This window comes from Archocentrus centrarchus, chromosome 23 (genome assembly GCF_007364275.1).
Source record: "Archocentrus centrarchus isolate MPI-CPG fArcCen1 chromosome 23, fArcCen1, whole genome shotgun sequence".
NCBI lineage: Eukaryota > Metazoa > Chordata > Actinopteri > Cichliformes > Cichlidae > Archocentrus > Archocentrus centrarchus.
Window position 1 is genome coordinate 10,452,452 of NC_044368.1, and position 18,947 is coordinate 10,471,398.

Consider the following 18,947-nt stretch of genomic DNA (forward strand, 5'->3'; position numbering starts at 1 on the left):
CTGAATGAGCTTTTTTTTTTGCAGCACCTCGGAAAGGCCTGCTCTGGAATGGGGGTGTGGACAGCAACAGCTAATTTGCATTTAAAGCAACAGGCATTGGACTACTAGCCCTTTAATAGCAGAAAACAATAACAGGTGTGGAAGAATGAATCTGTATAGTATTATGAGCAGAAAGCGACTTAAATTAACTTGTTAAAGAGGCATCCTTTTGATATGAATGAGAACAAAGACGCTTGTTCTTGTAACAGAGATGTTTATTTAGACAACTGAATGCATGCCAGAAAGAACTGTGTTACAGCAGTGGTAACTTTCAGCTCTCTCACATTTCTAACTCTGAGGGGGAGACCCAGATTAGGAGGGACACAACAAACTTTTGAGTGTTGGTAGGGAACACTATCTGCTCTAATTTATTGCATTGACACTTACTCTTGTCATGAATTCAGGGGCAGGGGGGGGGAGACAGGAGGTACCATTGTTGAATTAAGGAGTTTGGACCTTAAACAGCTTTGGCTAGAATATCATGAGTTGTTAATATCACTGTTTGGCAAAATTAATTCACACTTTGCTTTAAGGGAATTTTTACCTCTCACACAAAACACGTAAAAAGACAATAAAAAAGATGCACTTACTGTAGGTAGCATTCACATGCAGTATAATGTGTCTTCTCCTCAGACTAGATTTAACTTTTTTCTCCACTATTTCTTACAGAAATTCACAGCTAATGTTTTTCAATTTGGGGAATTATCTTACACATAATAGCTACAGGATGGAAAATGTTGATTGGATCTGGATAAAACTAAACAAAACAGGAAAACGGTGAGATGATCTGGTATGAAAGGCAAAAGAGACAAAATTGTGCTTATCGTTGGTGGGATCTCTGTCAGACATTTTGGTTAATGAACACACAAACCTCTGCACTCACACTCCTAAACTTAATTCATGTTCAGCTCCCCCCCCAAAAAAGGGGGATTCCTTGACACACATCTGGCCACTTGGTCCATCAAAGAATTTTTTTTTTTTTTTTTGCTGTTGCCATTATTTCTCCGATATACTGATGAGCCAAAAATACCATAATATCAAAAATAAATGCAACCCTTTCACAAAACAATGAGCAATAAATAATAATCAAGTGGTGTTCTTGTACTGTATATGTACTGTATATACACAGAGAGTTAAGTTTGTCGTATATATGTACACAAACAACTGGCAGTCTTGTTTCAGACTGGGCTTTTAGCATAGCGGACAACTGGGACTTGTGCCCTATAAATCCCAGAAAAAGCAACAACAAAATAACTTACACAGAATCCTTGGGAGCAGAAAGGAGTTATGCACAATGAAGACTACTATGTTGCCTGCAATTTTTTCCCTATCCCAAAATAGAAGCACTGGTGTGGAAAGGAGAGCAAATAAAAAAAAGAAAAATGGAACTTTTTTAAGGGAGGGTATAAAAAAAAAAGCCTCTAGAATTCCTTAAAATAATTAGCTTATTAAAACATTAACGACATGCACAATGCTTTCCCAGCCTCAGTTGGAGAGGGTTATGATGAAGCACTTTTGCACAGTTGCATGATTTTGCAGGGGTTTTTTTTTTTTTGTTTATTTGTTTTCTTCATGTAATAATGCATCTGTTCTGCGAGAACCACTGGTGCAAGCTGTGCACATGTTGAGGTGAACTGCAGCCCCTCTCGCCCTCCTGTAAGGGTGCTGCTTGTCTTGAATTGAAAGGCTAGATGAGAGGTTCTATTCTCCTCAAACAGTTCTTCAAAATAAGAGTTCCTGAATCGTTTTCATGTAGCAGTTCACATGCTCAGGTCAAACGGGGCGGCAGGTTGCAACGAATCCCTGCATCCGCAAATGTTTATTAATCCTTTATCATCTCCGCAGCTGTCCTTCCTCAGCACTTTGTGTCCATTTGCTTACCAACAAACACCTCACTAAACATTTTTTTTTTGTCCCAGTCTTATTTTAGTAGCTTATGTACAGGAGGTTGAAGTGTCTGCCAGGCAGTATCCCAGGCAACCAGCATATCCTCACACATTTACAGTATGCATTCCAGTTTTTCAGTCCTCTTCTCATCTTTGTCCTTTTCACAGGTTGTGTGCTTCTGTGTCTGAATGAGAGCTTTATTGTCATTACATGTGTGGAGTTCATGTTTTTTTCTACCTAAAAAGTGTTTCAGATGTTTTTATTTTGTTTTTTTGTTTTTTTTTTTTTGTTCTGGCTGCAGTTATGGAGAGGTCACTGAATCACACATTGCATCTATAGACCGTATTTGTGTGTTTTTGTGTGGATGCGTGGGTTTGTGCTTGCATGTGTGTTGATCTGGTTTAATGTGTGCTTTTTTCCTCTTTTTTTTTTTTTTTTTTCTCAAACGCTGCGTGGAGGTCTTTGAAGCTCATGGGTCCTCCTGTTGCGTCCCTTCTTATTTTCCTGCATCCGTCTCCACTTGGTTGCATGCTGGCTGCTCGCCCGGGATCCCCCTGCAAGCTGGGAACCAGCTTGCCTGGCCTGCCCCTTCTGACCAGTTTGGGTTTTCTGGATGTTCTTAGGTGCCTGGCTGCTCAATATACTCAGATTTGGTTGACCTTTCTGGGTATTCTGGCTCCGTGTTGGCTCTTCCACCATTAGAGGTCCAGCCTGAAGCCATGGCCTACTGAGAGGTGGACTGGCTTGCTGTTTCTGAGCATTGGGAGGTAAAGCTTTAGGCTGTAATGCAGAGTTGGAACTGCCTGTGTTGTCAGGCTTGCCCTGACTGTTGCCATTAGGCGTCTTGACCCTCTTCTGTTTGCGCTCTTTCTTCCACACTCTATCACAAAACTCCTCCACACTGTTTAGCTCTGGGTGGTCCAAGAGAGACAGGAAATCTCGGTACCACATCCTGTGCTTGGCTGACTGACCTACGCCACCTCCTGCACCAGGAAGTCCCGGCAGGATGTCACCCAGTCTCTGGGTGGGGATGACCTGGAGGTTGAGGCGCAGCAGAGGCTGGATAAAGCCGTGTTCAACAGCCTGGCAATGGTAGACGCCTGTGTCAGACTGAGTGAGGCTGCGTATCAGCAGACCTTGGTCTGTATGCAGCACTCTGTCATCTAGCTTGATCTGTAAAAAAAAAAAAAAAGAGAAAGACAAAGAAATAGAATGGGTGAAAATTAAAGAAAAGGGAGCTCATGAGCATGACCCACAGTTTTACATATTCTCCTCTGGCCTATAGTACCATTTATCTATTTAGATCATTTTAATGTGAATTTGAGATGTATAAGCTTTTGAATATAACTGAACAAAATAACACTTTGCAGTGCTCAAAAGCAGGCCCCCAAATAAAAGACATTTAAAAAATTCTTTCCAGAAATTAAAACTCATTTACTCAGAAAATCCACAAACGTTGACGCGAGAAGATTCATGTAGGAACTATACAATTTTCTTTCTATCAAATTACACCCCTGAACCAATTTTTCATAACCAGGTCATCATTTCTGGAAAGAGATACTGTCATTTAGCCCCCTTACATTCAGGAGAAGGCATATATCTCTACAGGCTGCTTCGCACTGCATGGAAAAACGGCAGCTACATCAATCACCTGGGCTGTCAACACAGAATGATGCTGTCCAGCAAAAAGTAAAACCTGGCTTAAATGCAGCAGCAAATCATGCAGCAAGTGTGGGTGGGTACAGCAAATTCTTTTTCGGTTAATTTCCAAACGGAAAACTATATTTTTGTTGAAGCAATAATATCTTTCCGGATAAAATTATTAACTGCTGTGTTTTGTATTTAATACGACTTCTGACTCATGGATCTATTACTCAGCTGGACTTTTTGTATCATATTTCTCTTGCTCATTGGTACCTAAAATAACACGCCCAGAAAGGCCAGCTATAAAAATACAGCCAAAAGTTAATCTAAACATCCACACCCAAAGGTTTTCACCCTGTTAGGTCTCTGAGGTTAAAGATTAGAAGAGTCGTAAGTCACTAGATGATGGAGCAGGAAAGGTGTAACCCAGGACGGAGATATTTTGTCTGCAGGAATCTAATTATGTCAAATAGTTAATGTGGATTTTACAACAATCTAGCATTATTCTAACATGTCACCCTGCACATACACACCTCATGCTTGCGCTCATCATTGGGCTTCTGTAGCTGCCAGTAGATGAGCGCTCTTTGAGACTTGGGGCTGCACTCCAGAAACATACTGCTGTTCTCCACACCAAACACACTCCTGTCCTCCACGCTGTCCCCTAAGCCATCCATGTCATCTGTTCAAACCACAACACACACAGAGAAAGTAATGAGATGAACGTGGCATGAAGAGTAGACAGAGTGTGTGTGTTTGTATGAAATCTTTAAGGTACCATGATGCTGCAGGTCTGAGCACTGGGAGAGAGGATCTCCATTCCTGATGTCCTGCCGTCTGGTTCGTCTGTGGGGAAAAAAAACAAACAAAAAACAGTGAAATTGAATGGAAGTACTGAAAACATATAGCTGTGAAAAAGAAGTTTTTCATGGTACTCTGTAAGGTCCTATGAAAAACTAAATACACCCCACGATTCAGTAGTTGTAGAACCATCATAACTTGTAATTGCTTTCTGTATGACTTCATCAGTATCTCACATCATTGTGGAATGACTTTGGCCCACTCTTCTTTACAGCATTGTTTCACTTCATTGAGATTTAGGTTCATTTATGCACAGCTCTCTTAAGGTCCCGCAACAGCATTTCAATCAAGTTGAGATCTGGACTGTGACTGAGCCATTGCAACATCTAAATTTGCCTCTTTTCCATTCTCTTGTAGATTTGCTTCTTGGGGTCATGCAACAGGACAATGATCCCAAGCAGCAAATCTACATACACACCTCATGTGTATGTAGATTGTAGTTTGGGCCGAGCTTTAGCTGTTGGGCAGATGGCCTCACATTTGACTCTAGAATACTTTGGTATATTGTTCATGGGGGGGGCTCTGTGACTGCAAGTTGCCCAGGTCCCGTGGCTACAAAACAAATCCAAATTATCACCCTGCACCAATGCACAGTCTGACCTTGGGATGATTTGGTGGGATGTCCACTCCTGACAAGATTGTCAAATTGTTATTTATAATTGAAACTGAGTGTTTCAACTGTTTACTAATTATTTAGCTAACAGCTTCATCTGATTACCCATGCTATTAGCTAAGAATGTCAACTGATACACTTTAAATGAGCTGTCAACCATTTACTCACTTTTTGACTGTTGCTTTCTCATTGAAATGATTTATGAATTCCTTTTGGCTGCTACTACTTATTATATTATACTTTTAGTTAACTTTTCTGCTCAAAATTGTTTGCTCAGGTCTTTAATTATAAAAGCTAAGATGATCTTTCCAAGTCTCCAGTGGTATATTTGTACCCTGTATTTGGGGAATCGTTGCTCTGCGAGACAAGAAATGTACTTGGTTATTTTCTCTGTACTGTTTTATTTCCACCACTTGGGGGCAATGTTTACCCAATGCCCAGGAAAATAGCGCTATTTCAACCTTTACTCCACTGTTAAATCACATGGATGGAAAAAAAAAAAAAAAAAACCCAGCAGAATGTAAGAAACATAAACCTGCTGAGCAGTGAAACAGTGCGCTTCATTGCCTTCTGATGAGCCGTTATTATGAAACACATACAGCATTGTTTTGCCCTTGAAATACGTTCTAAAAGCAGGCTCACGCTTTGTCCTCGCCATATGAAAATCTACTGTGTGATTTGGCTTTTTACTGCGATGGCAAGGCGTTTTCAAAGTCTGGCTTTACTGACTAGCTGTGAATGTCTCCCTAGTTCCTAGTTGTCATGGTTCAAAAACCGCTGATGGCCGCTGTAAAAATCAAAGCGGGTGTCAGCCAAACATGAGGCAAGGCTTGGAAAGAAGGGAAAGGAGCAAGGTAGAGATAAAAAGCAGAACTATTGAAGGTTAAAAAAACAACAACAACAAAAAAAAACAAGAGAATAAAATGCTCAGTATGATTGTTTGAATTCTACACACAAAATTATGACCACTTACATCCCCACTTTCTCACACGTCCCCTCCTCTGTACATTTCCTGGGCTAACATTCCTGTCTTTTTTGGCCATCTGAGCCCGTGCACCGTTGGGTGTCTGGTTCTCATTCTGCTAGGGAAAATATTTGCAGTGTAGCGGAGAGCTGAGAGGAGCCTGTCCCCACTTTAAACATGGGGTGTGCCACCTCGTCTGTAATCTTGCCAAGTTGGAGTATACCCACTGGCCTACTTCTGGTGGTGTGAGAAGTTCTAGATGAATGAGACGCAGGGGTGTAGCGCTATGTGTTTGTATGGGAGGGTTGTAGTGGTCAGCCTAATCCTGCTGGGTACAACAGAGGGTAATTTGAGGGTGTGTATGTTCATACCTCCTGGCTACAGGGTGAAGTGGTCAGGCAGCTCCTGGTGGCTATAATTTATTGTGTGTGAGCTTGTCTTTGTATATGTATATGTATATGTGTGTTTCTTTATGCGTGTGCATGCGTATCTTGGCGGTAGGGGGATTGAAACACAACTCAGAACAACTTACCAGCTAAGATGCTGGATTGTACTTTTTTTTGGAATGCATAATTAACGTGTATGTGTGTTTAATGACTCCATTTCATGCCTGTGTGATATTCAGATTACTTCCATGTTTAAAAGTTTTGGCATGTAAGGCCTATCTGTGTCTGGTTTTTTGAGTCACAACATTTACTAATAAGCCAGTGGAGGTCAGACGCTAGAGAAACAAGGTTGTGCATCAGGATGCCCTTGAGCATAACATTTAAAACCAATTGTTTTAAAGCCAACTGAAACAGCAGAATGCAGGTGTACTGATAAGTCCCAGGTGTGACTGCATGTGACGACATTAATACAGGATGTTGTTGAAAAGCAGCGTGCACGCTCAGCAAACCCTCCGAGGATAAATAAAGGTTAAAAAGTGGTGTTTAGTGATTGCAGGCTCCTACCTCTTGGCAGTAGGAAAGTATCTTGAGCACTCAGCGCCATCCCAGGCACAATAAGGGTCTCTGGCCAGGCAGCACTCAGCGCAAGCTTTCCCATACACCTCGCAACGGTGTAAAGACATCTGCGATACACCCAGGGCTGAGCCAAGGTACAGCTGTTGCTGTGGGAGTCAGAGAAAGAGCAAGGATGTAAAAATTAAATGTTCCTGTGTGGTTCTGTTGGAAAGGTTCTTGCAAAAAGAAGGTGCCTGTGGGTTTAGTTCTCAGTAGGCACATTCTTTGCTTATGGATATCAGTGTATGTTTAAGGACCTCAAATTTGTTTCACTTGGACCTTTAGGCTTGTCAACAGTTTTTGGATTAATTACAAAGTGTGAAAGCAAGTTTTTACCTGCTTGGTGGACAGCTCCATAGCAGTAATGGGAGTAGGCTCCTGTACAAAACAAATGGAGCACATTTAACACCACATCTACCAATAATATGTGTATTTTTATAGGGAGGTTGTTAACACGCAATTCTAAACGTCATACCCTAAAGACAGTCATCTCTTCCAGTACAACCTCCTCGAGGTCATGCCAGCTCTCCCTGGGGATTGTCACCACTTTCAGCACTGTTCCCTTATCTGAAAGGCAAAAGACAGCATGCAGTAAGTGTACATGCAAGTCTGTGCTAGTCATACATTAACGTCTTTGTTGCGTGTATGTATATTTTAAGTAGCTGCATAGAAATAGATGTGGATGCCTTATTTAAAATATACATATAATATAAAGTGCAGTTTTTTAGGAGGGGGGAAGAAGGATAAACGCTTTGCCACTGGATTAAAAAGGATTCTCTGAAATCTTCAACATGCCTGGCAGGTGGCATCAAGCACTCCTCCAGCATCTTTTCCTTTGTTCAGTCACTTCTCTTTTGGTTTGTTTTGATCCAGACACCTCAATCTTAGATCTTAGATGTACATAACACTGTTTTTCAGTCTTTCTCTGCGCAATGTCTGTGTTCTTTTGCCCATCTTAATCTTTCTGTTTTATTGCCCAGTCTAAGACGGAGCTTTTTATTTGTAACTCAGCGTAGAAATCCAGCATCTAGAACCCTCTCGGCTGCTGACATCGAGACTGGTGTTTTGCGGGTACCATTTAATGAAGCTGCCAGTTAAAGGGACTGTGAGTCATCTGTTTCTCAAACTATAGTTTCTGATGTACTCTTTTCTCAGATGTACACAGAGGCCACCCACTTCTCTTTCTATTCTTGTTTCCTGGAACAATAATATCCTGGTAGGTTTCAAAGAAATGCCTTTTCTTTGTCCATTTCAATACCCCAGACACTCAACTATCCAAACACTTTGCTCCTTTAATCAGTACAACAGTTTTCAGCTGTGGTAACATCAGTGGAAAAGGGGTTTCCCGCTGATCAATCAGCTTTATAAGCTTGATAAACTTGCATTAGGTATCATAATGAACCACCGGTGCACAGGAGGGGTCTCTGTATGCTTAGGTAGATATCCCATTAAAAATCGCTAATGATTTATGATTAATGGTTCCCCTGGTCAGTAATTGTCTTTTACAACATTTCTGATTCATTTAATGCCATTTTAATTAAAAACAAATTGAGCTCAGCGGTTCAGGCCAAGAAGTTAATCGGAATCCTAGTACATCAGCTGATCTCGATGCCAGCGCGCATCATGTGGTGGCTCAGTAGATATCTTTGTACACACCCAACTGGCAATCTCAAATAGTGGATTCTGCAAGCTACTTTGAAACCCACCTTCACCCTAGTTCCTCCTTTTTCAACATGGACATTTGTTAGTGACCCCAAACATTTGAGTATATTAGGTACTGATGTCAGTACACGGCAGTATATGCCAGAAAATACTGAAAAAAAAAATAAACAGACAGAAGCATAACAATAGATGGCTCTGTCATCTGTGTAAAGTTCCATACCTGTACCAATGAACATGACATCGTATTGCCCATCCTCTGCCTCCACTTTGTCCACCACCAGCTGGGTGAACTGGTAGTCCACATCCGTCCGTACCATTATGGGTCGTCCTCCTATTGGGTGCACTGGGTTGTACATGGCAGGGTGACCCCTGGCGAAGGTGATGACATCATCTGGAAGGTCCTTGGTAGAATCGAAACCTCCAAATGTCTTGCTGGGGCACTGAGATTAAGATGTGATATGTTTGTTTCTTCAAATTTCATTATTAATATAATTTTATTGCTTATAATTTTACTGAATTCTTGCAGAATTGACTCACGGTTCCAGGGCGAGGGTAGGGCACCCTCCCTTGGAAGGGCACCCACTGGTAGTTGGGTCCATCTCTGTGAGCATAGGGGCCTAGGAAAACCCTCCTGATGTCTGCCATGTTATACATGCACACCGCTGAGCCTTTAAATATGTTACTGTGGAAGGAGAGAAAGAGAAATAAATGCAGAAGGGGTGAGTTTAAGGATCAAGAGAGGGAGGGAGCAAGAGGGCGGTGAAATAAAAGAGATGACAGAAACAAACAAAGGGGATTCATAAATGATCGGTCACAAGACAGGGATTAGGAGCTTGTTAAATACTGAAGAAAGACAACAAAATGACCCATCATCACACAAAGACAGAGCGGAGCAAAGTTGTCATTACTTGAGTACGGCAATGACAGATTGGAACTTCTCCCTGATTGCTTCCAGCCTCTTGAGAACAGACAGGAATTTGGGCAAACCACCAACAAACCAGGAGACCTGGTTCAGAGCATATTTGAAATCCACTCCAATATTTTGCGAGCATTTGCTTGAGCCAGATGGGTGGATTTTGCTTTCACAAGGAAAGCAGGCAAGGTCGATCAATCATGCTAAAAAAAAGAAAAGAAAGAAAGAAAGAAAGAAAGAAAGGGAAGTGATGTGGATTTTATTTTTTCAATTTAAGCTCTTTCCCAGGTCATCCAGAAGACAGCAATTTGAGTCGTGACTCATTAAATGGAAGAATTGGGGAGTTTCACGTGAATATTCCAAAATGCATATTCCACATTTCTTGTGGAGATTATGAGTAACCTAGATGTTTGCAGTCTATGGAAAGCAGTCTAATAACCTCCCGTCATATATGAGATCTATTTCACCATTTTATAGATTTATAATTATTTACTTTGGGAGGATAAATGCCCCAAATAATCATTCCTTTACTTTCCAGGTGTCACATTTTACAGAATTTCTTTTTGGACAGCAAATCTCGCACACTCGCAGGAACCAAATGCTTCAATATGATTCGAGACATCCTTTGTCTTGCTGACTGCAATGGGAAGTTGTATCAGACTAATTAGGGATGTGGCTGGCAAACACACAGCCGACAGTACTCCACAAAGCATGGAAGATGAATGGATTAGCATTTGAAAATGTTAATTACAGAGAAATTCAATTAACTCCAGGGGCAAAAAAAAAAAAGACGCTCCAATATCTGTGCTTATGAAGAAGGGTGAACATGTGTTTGTGCAGATACACACACACACACACACGCACGCACACAGAAAGAAGCATACAAACTCACCCCTAGAAAAACGCACAAACACACACACACACACACACACACACACACACACAGAGGTGCACAATCAGACACTGATCTGTCAGTGGCAGCTTCTTTGTGCCTCATTAAGCAGTGATATTAAAAGCCGGTCCCTCTGAATCTCTGCTCTATTCATCTCTGAAAACCGGCCACTTAGAAAACCAATTAAACCACTCTAATTCCTCAATGCCCCATAATTGAATTTTAAAGTGTGTGTGTGTGTATGTGTGTGTGTGTGTGTGTGTGTGTGTGTGTGTGCGTGCGTGCGTGCGTGGGCAGACATGTGGATACGTGGGTGCACACCCACCAGCGCCCACCAACCTCCAGGTTTTAATACATCCCAGGAAGCGGTGAAAAGCCATACAGGTCTGGTAAAGCAAGGCGCCTGTCACCATGTGTTAGCCTGCACCGCTCCTCTATTCAGCTCGTCTTATCATTAGCAGTGATTGATGATGAAGTGTTTGTCGTCCTCTCGAAGCGGCATAGAAACAGTACCGGACACACACAAAAAAAACCCTCCTCCTTCCCAGATGCAAATTCATCATCATCATCCTCACGATAAGTGCCACCATCTGTGCCATTTCAACTCACTTATCTGTCCTGCCCCATGCCTTCACCTCTCCACATGCATCAGCAGAGACACACCCGGCTTCTGAAAACACTATTCAAGGCTGGGGCGCTGGCCAGGGGGGTGGGGGTGCGGGGGGTGGGAGTTCCTGCTAAGTGAATATCATGTTTCTCTCGCTCCCTCCTGCTCCATAATCTGATTTCCCTACAACCCTGCCAAGGTTTCAGTGAAAAACGGGACAGGTAGTGAGGAACTGGGGAATCGGATAAAAGCAATCTCCAAACTGAGACGCGGGGAGGGCTGCCCTTGGAGAGAAAAGCAACCATGAGACACCTGTAAGTGGATTAGGAGAGCACCGTCTGGGAATTTGACAAAGGCACACTTGGTCGCTTGCATCGTGCCGTGTCATTTAAAATGGTTAGGAAATTACAGATAAAGGTGCAGAAGAAAGGATGAGAAAAGAAAGGCTTCTTGAAAGGAAATATGAAGCGTGTGTTTTTCAAATACAGAGGATAAAACCTGTCCAGAACGGCTGCCCACTGAAATAATCAAGTCTTTCTGATCTCCTAGCAACACACCAACAAAACAATTATGATACTACCAGCATCTGTCACGCTATTTGAAAATTCGAAACCCTTGCATGCTCACTTTGGAGGTCAAGGGCGAGAGATTGTACCTGGATGTGGTGAATACAGCGTAGATAACTGGATTCTTTGGGTCCTTGGAGCTCATGAGAAACACGTCCTCTAAAGAGCAAGAAAAATAATGCGTGAAGGTGAAGCTTGAGATGAGGTTAGAATTCTTCCACATCAAGTAAAGAAATAAATAAAACACACGCTTACGTAGTTCATCGAAATGTGTGTCAATGCCGTTGATGCCAGGAACTGCACACATTAGCCGGGCTTTGAGAAAAGTGGTCCATTTGTTGACCAGGCTCCTGTGACCTCCCATGTCATTCTGCAACAACATTTGAATTGCTGTCAGCTCTCACCTCAGTAACATTGCTAGCATCAGCTCATTCTTTATAAGGCATTTATGGGCACAGGTAACTGACAGGCATATGACAGCTAAATTAGCTTTTTTGTAGCTACTGTACTGCATCTAACAATGACTCTATCTGCTCATTAAATCTTCTCATTAAGATATATATGTTGCTAAACACCTTATAAGGGCCTCATAAACTGATAACTAATGCACATTACAAGAAGTGTGCTACCTTTTTTCTATGTAACAGAACTGAAGTGTCTCCACATCAGTCATTTCATTGCTTAGGATGCTGTTGTAATAGTTTTGTTGGGTTGTGTGTGTTGTTACCTTACACAGTTGTCCTATCCTGGCAATAGTAGCCTTCCCAGTGTGCTCCCCGTCCATTGCGTTCTCTTTGAAAAACAGGAAGATCTTGTCGTCTTCGGGGTTGTCACTCTCAGGGATCAAGTGTATGCCAACAAATCTGGGGTCTACAAGAAAGAAATAGCAGAAAATAAACAAAACAAAAGACAAATAAACTACATAAACTTTGTACACATTCACAAACTCATCCCAGCAGACCCAGGAATAAATTTTTACAATCCTCTGTACCAGTGACAATCTTTTCACCCCTATTTTACACCTCTGAAACCAATCCCCCGCACGATATTCTCCAGTCACGGCTCGGTAATAGCAGCCGTTCACTTTACACCATGGTGCGATAGTATGTGACTTTACCTCAAGTAAGTGCTCCAAATCCAAATCCCACATAACCCCTGTCTCTAAACCACATCCTCGCAAACACACATGGCTCTGATTGTCCCGGGTAACACTTGAATAAATTTATCTTGACTTTAAGCGCAAGAGGAAATCAAAGCTAAACGTAGGAGCCAGGGCCGTAGGGCTGGGATCTTTCGGCATAAAGAGGGCATAAGAATCACGGAAAACTGGCCGCAGTCACTGAGGCGTCGTCACGCGTAAAGTGAGCCTGCGTCCAAAAGCTCTGGGGTTTAACTGGAGAGAAACAAGCAGTGCCATGTTACACCTCCATGGGCGTTTAGGATATAGAGTAGCTGTGAAAAAGGAGAGTGTGGCCAAAGTGGGAGGCAGATTTACAAGGGCTGCGCAGGTGCGAGACCTCTGGTATGAATTGTGTGTACCTCACACACACTTCATACTTCTATCATGAATATGCGCCCTTGATAAATTCATCTGTGCACGCAATCACAGAAAAACAGGCTGCTACTGGAGTCGCCAACCACTGAGGTCATACCATCGATTAGCTTTAATCCAAACCAAAGGCTCCTTTATTCAAAGGAGGTTTAATCCAACTAGCCATGTGTGCAAAAGGCATTTAAATCAGAAGGAATGTGTAAATAAAATCCAGAAATCAGGACTACTAAAACTACCGTTTAACCCCAAATCCTTTTAGAATCAGCTGCTATTAGGGATTCATTCCCTGGTTTCTCTCTTGTTACATTTGAGTACCATATAACCTTGTTGATAAAGCCTCAATAGAATATCCCCACTCAAATAATCCATGCAATTACAATCCTGTCTTTGTGGAGAAGGCGCTGAATTCCGCTGAGCCGAATGGATCGAATCCCCAGCGTATTTGTTTGAACAAGGTGAAAGATCGATGAGGATTAGCGCTACAACAATGACTTCCTCGGTTTATACTGCTCTTTATTAATATGTCACAGTAATCAGCACTGCAGAGACCAGTGTTTGTGATTTTTGATGGTGCCTGGAGGGGGGGGTTACTGGGAGGAATTTGACTCCACTACAGGAAAACAGCTAAGAGCGGATTAGTTCTGTGGGAAAGGGGGGTGGGGGGGTGGCACAGCTTGAGGGAAAGGTTCAAACTGACCTTTTGTGGCTCCCTAAGTCCTCTGCGGTGCCGAAAGATAGCCAGACAGACTGAACAGTCAATAACCCTCACTGCAGTGCTAATCTTACTAGCACAGGCAAATCCACAGACTTTGTGAATGGGCTCTAATATCTGATGTCTGCACATGAATGGAAATGATTGGAGACTTGAGGCTTGTGAGAGAATTTAATGCCTCAAAGTCTGCTGAAAAGCTCAATGGCATACTTTTCCAAATAATGGCCAATGATGGGGATTTACATCCAGCTTTTAGGGAAAGGTATATATACCACAATGGTCAAATTTCACCTTAACAGCAAGAGTGTTCTGAGTTATGTTAACTAGTTTTTGTAGTCTACAGACACTTGGGCTTCATTGTCAGCTTGAGAAATATAAGAATTCATTCTTAGTTTGTTTTCTAATAAGGCCTGTTTTTTTTTTGTTTTGTTTTGTTTGTTTTTTTTACCATTCAGCCATCTTGAATCATGCTGCTCTGTTCTGATTGGATGATGATCTCCCAGCGTACGGAAAATAGCAAAGTCCCTTCCCATGAAATCAGCAGAAGTGCCGGAGTACAGCTCCCCATCTGCCGGCAAAAAAAGGACAGTTAGGAACAAACGACCAGCTTTGAAGTGACTTTGAAGTGTACTGCTTGGAAGTAATAAAAGGAGAAATCGAACTCACCAATGAGAAGTGAGGCTGACAGCATTTTTGGGTCATAGGGGCTTTTCCCGCGGCCGTTCTCAAATTGTGAGGCCAGTCGAAAGATGTTGTCCTGCGGTGGAAAAGGTCAAAGATCGAAATGAGGGCAGTGAAAGCCACATTGAGCATGGTTAAGGGAACATTTATAGCCAGTGTTTCAAGTTACAATACATTCTCATTATAGCGCTCTACTTTGGGGGTGGGATGCAAAAAAAAGAACCACTTCCTCCAGACGGGAGAAACAAGCAATGTTTTATTACACTGCTGACTTTGGTTACAAAATGTACAGTGCAACAAAAAAAGAGGGAAAATAAGAGGTAAAATTAAGTAAAAACAGATATGACCTCTGAGTCTTTGAATAAATTAAAAGTTGCAAAAACTCACTTTTCTTCAAATCAGTTACAGACTGTCAGTACTACTTTAAACTCAAGTCAACACTTGACTAAAAAAAACTGCGTAGTGCAAACTCTCACACTCCTCCCTATTGCTGGACTGTAGGAGTCATGTTGGTGCACTGATTAAGCTGCAGAACTTTGTCAAGATTAAACTTTAATGTAGGTGGGAAGGTTGTTTAATATTCGACGGCTGTAATTGAACCACGTAGTGACCGCGTTTTTCCACTTCTTCGCACAAAAGAAAACAATGATGAGAAGATAATCGATGGAGGGGAATGAACACTGCGCAGACTTTCTTCCTCATTAATTTACTACTAGCACTGTTGTCACTTTCCATGACTTCTTAATGAATGCTTAGTTTAGATTTAAATTGCCCTTTGCATATATATAAAACTGATTAAACCCCCAAAACATTTGGTTACATTAAAGCACCAAATGTATTACCTCTGCCCTCTTGCCCATTTCCAGATAAGCGCAGATGGGGTGGAAGGCTCCTGTGCCACAGATGTACAGATGGGTCTGGTTGTACGATTGAAGGACCCGGATGAAGTTAGAACACTCCTTCTAAAAAAAGAAATGAGAAACAGAAACATAAATTATTATTAGTGTGCACTTGTTTTCAATGCATTTGATGTGGAATAGGACCGTAGTTTACAAGATAATACCCATATTGCAACAGCTGCTAACTGTAATTTTATAGTGTCCGTAACAGGAAAGAAATCCAGTGGTTCCTTTCAAACCCGCGCGTCTTTTTTATTAATCAGGAATCCTTCATAAAATTTTACACCCTATTTCACAATAGGAGTAGGAGTTGCAGAAACAGTCATGAACAATGGCATATAACAGACCTATTTTTGTTTTATTAATATGCAGCTTTTGGCGCTTTGACTGTGGCTGACCTTGACACCGTGAGACATAAAACTGGAAACTAGTTTTGAATACATTTTGTTAATGTGATCGTTATCTTTATTTATGTTGTAATTTTACCAGCGCAGGATATTATACAGCCACATGCAACTTTGTGACCTTTGCTCTTTATGAAAGCTCTCATATGCTAACAGTAACCTCACACTGCCAATTGCCTCCTTCATATCATAAAGTTTAAATTAACTGGTATGCTTTATGAAAATAAAGTTGACATTTTTATGAGAGAAAAACTGAAAATAGAGACTAATAGAAAGCAGAAAATAATATAGCAAAGATTTACTGGAATTCAATTTTAAACAGGGACTTTCCAGTTGGTGTGCGAAATCGAGTCTCTTTTAAGGAAATCCCACCTGTAAGGAAAATCAGGCAAATCTACCACAGATCTTTAATGACCCATATGTTTGAATTTACTGAGGATATTTGGGTTGGCGCTCCAGTGCATGCTGAAAGTCCCAGTGGTGTGAGACTGTTTATTAGAGTGCTAATCAACGGGATTGGTTAATGTAGGAGGCCTATTAGCAGCCTTGAAGAGTAGATTTGGCCACATGTGTTTAAGAGATTAGGCTGGGGTTTGCCTAATTATAAATACATGCTGGATATCCACCTAACAAATAAGTACACATTTGCTCAGGGATTTGAAAATGCAGCACACAGCACACAGGCAGCCAAATTATCCTTCTCGTTCCCTCCCTAAAACACATGTATCTGTTCAGTCTTTTCAAGCTCGCAGACATTTCACTTTGATGATTTGATGATGTCTCTTATATGAGCCGTAAATGGATGCTGACATTTTCCAGTGCAGCTTAAAATAAACTCTGGGATCACTCACTGAATTTTCTGTAATTATTCTAAAAGGCAAAAACTGTTGTTTTAGCTCTGACTGTTTCTCCTCCACAGTAATCCGCTTAAAGGGAAAGTTTGACATTTAGGGAAAAATCACTGACTTGTTGTTTTTAAAGGCATGAAAAGATATACTGCTGACATATCTGTGTGGCCAGTATGAAGCACAAGGCATGAGCTAATTAGCTTCGCAAGGTTGTTAAGCAGGCCTGTTTGAAGGTTAAAAAATGAGCTTATCCACAAGTTTGTTTAAATCATACAAAAAAAGGGTAAAGTGTAAAAAATGAGAATACTTCATTGATTATTTTATGGTTGTCACTGTAGTTGAAAAAAGAAGCCACTGCATAAGGTACAAAAAATAGCTGGCAGCTGTCTGCCAGCTCACTGGACTGGATCTCTTGACTGTATGTGTGTTATTGGTGTTTTTACATGGAATTATCCAAAAAATAATATAAATAATGTGACCTATTGTGAGTTACAGCCCATCCAAGAAGATCAGGCTGAGTTAAATTCTAGTACTTTGCACTAATTAGCAGGTATCTATGTCTGGGCTTGCTAGCGTTAGCTCATAACTCCACTGTTTCATTCAAATATGGCAGCTTCTGGCTCCAAACAGACCAACATGGCAGTGGCCAAACTGCTAATGTTCAGCCTTCAAAATGTGGAGTCCAAAACCAACGACGGACTACAGTTCTATGCAAAAAAGAGATGCATCTGGCCCTTCAGTTGGTCCATCTAATGTTTATCAAAATCTTATCAGAAATAACCTCAGTAGAACGGTAGCTGTCAAGGAGCCATTTTTATGTAAGGTAAACATGGAGAAAAGGCTGAAGTATGCTAAATAAAATCAGTGGCAACAGAGCGTATGGAGTGATAAACGCAAATTTTTAATTTTTGGCTCAAGTTGTCAATATGTATGGAGGAAGTCAGGAGAGAGGTACAACACTGAATGTCTACAGCCAGCTGTAAAACATGGTGGAGGCTCAATTATGGTTTGGGGCTGCATTTCAACGAGTGGTGTTGGGGATCTAGTCAACATTGATTGAATCATGAACTCAGAAAAGTATCATCAGAGTTTAATCCACAATGCAATGTGATCTGGAAATCATCTGATTGGAAACAGCTTCATTTTTCAGCATGACAATGACAGTGCCACATTGGCCACACAGTGCCAATGCAGGAAAAAGCATACCTGGATAGAAAAACACACAATGGAACACTGTCAGTCTTGGATCGGCCTCCCCAGAACCCAGACCTCAACATTACATTACATCATCTTGACAGAGAATGGAACAAAAAGAAGCCAACATCCAAAGAAGAGCTCTGAATGTCCATTAAGAAGCCTGGAGAACTATTTTTGAAGACTACTTAAAGAAATTACATGAAAACTGGCCTAAACTTTCTGCATCCACATGTCCATTTGGGTCCACTTGCCTGCCTGTTTTTTGTGACCATGTGGACTTGTAGCACCTGGGGCATGTGTGAAGTTGATGCATTAATTCAGTGCATCAACTATGCATGTGCCCCAGGCCACGAACTTCAAGCGCACTTCAAAGAAGTATAACAGGAATGACTTGACTATTGTGTCTCCAGTTGTCCGTGCCCATGTTTGTGTCTGCAGCAGAGTATAATAAAGGATTAGGAGAGTTCAGGATGTGTTGGAGAATAAAGGTGGTCATATCAGATATTGACTTTCAATCTTGCTGAATTGTATAAACCCTGTTTTTGCATATACTGTATTTCCATGCATCTTTCTATGTTTCAATAAAGTGCTGCACCTATTTCCCATTTTCAAGCAAAATATAAAGAGATGAGGGGTGGACAAACACTTTTGTCCAGTGCATTCATCATTTATATACAGTCTGTGACAGAGACCCCATTAAGTCCTGCCTGCTTAAAATATTTCACTAATTAAACAAGCTAGATACGTGTTAATTAGTGAGTGTTAGAGGTGTTAGCAGGCAGATTTTGTTACCTTTTGAAACAGCCAGACTGGTTAATTTCCTGTTTTCTGTCTGGGTTCTAAGGTAACTGACTGATGCTGTTCTTTTAATAAGGAATCTGTTATAGCACGCTAACTGGCTGGGTTTTTCCATGTATTTAACACCTTTTAAATGTGTGTGTTATCATTAACTTAAGTTGAAGCCTTGTGGCTGACCTCAACCCTGCAAGTCTTTTGTGTCTGTGT

General features: G+C 41.4%; 1 protein-coding gene across 1 annotated transcript in view; it reads right to left on the bottom strand.

The window, feature by feature from the left end:
* Positions 1-236: 236 nt before the first annotated feature.
* sema3aa (sema domain, immunoglobulin domain (Ig), short basic domain, secreted, (semaphorin) 3Aa) overlaps positions 237-18,947 on the bottom strand; it is a 33,932-nt gene continuing 15,221 nt past the window's right edge. The window contains exons 4-17 of the mRNA XM_030719814.1: positions 15,437-15,556; positions 14,580-14,670; positions 14,362-14,481; positions 12,377-12,519; positions 11,905-12,019; positions 11,739-11,808; positions 9,209-9,353; positions 8,892-9,111; positions 7,485-7,576; positions 7,346-7,387; positions 6,959-7,116; positions 4,349-4,416; positions 4,104-4,252; positions 237-3,099 (exon numbers count right to left, since the gene is read on the bottom strand). Of these exons, the coding sequence (XP_030575674.1) occupies positions 2,368-3,099; positions 4,104-4,252; positions 4,349-4,416; positions 6,959-7,116; positions 7,346-7,387; positions 7,485-7,576; positions 8,892-9,111; positions 9,209-9,353; positions 11,739-11,808; positions 11,905-12,019; positions 12,377-12,519; positions 14,362-14,481; positions 14,580-14,670; positions 15,437-15,556 (2,265 nt within the window). The 3' untranslated portion in view covers positions 237-2,367. The remainder of the gene's footprint in view (positions 3,100-4,103; positions 4,253-4,348; positions 4,417-6,958; positions 7,117-7,345; positions 7,388-7,484; positions 7,577-8,891; positions 9,112-9,208; positions 9,354-11,738; positions 11,809-11,904; positions 12,020-12,376; positions 12,520-14,361; positions 14,482-14,579; positions 14,671-15,436; positions 15,557-18,947) is intronic.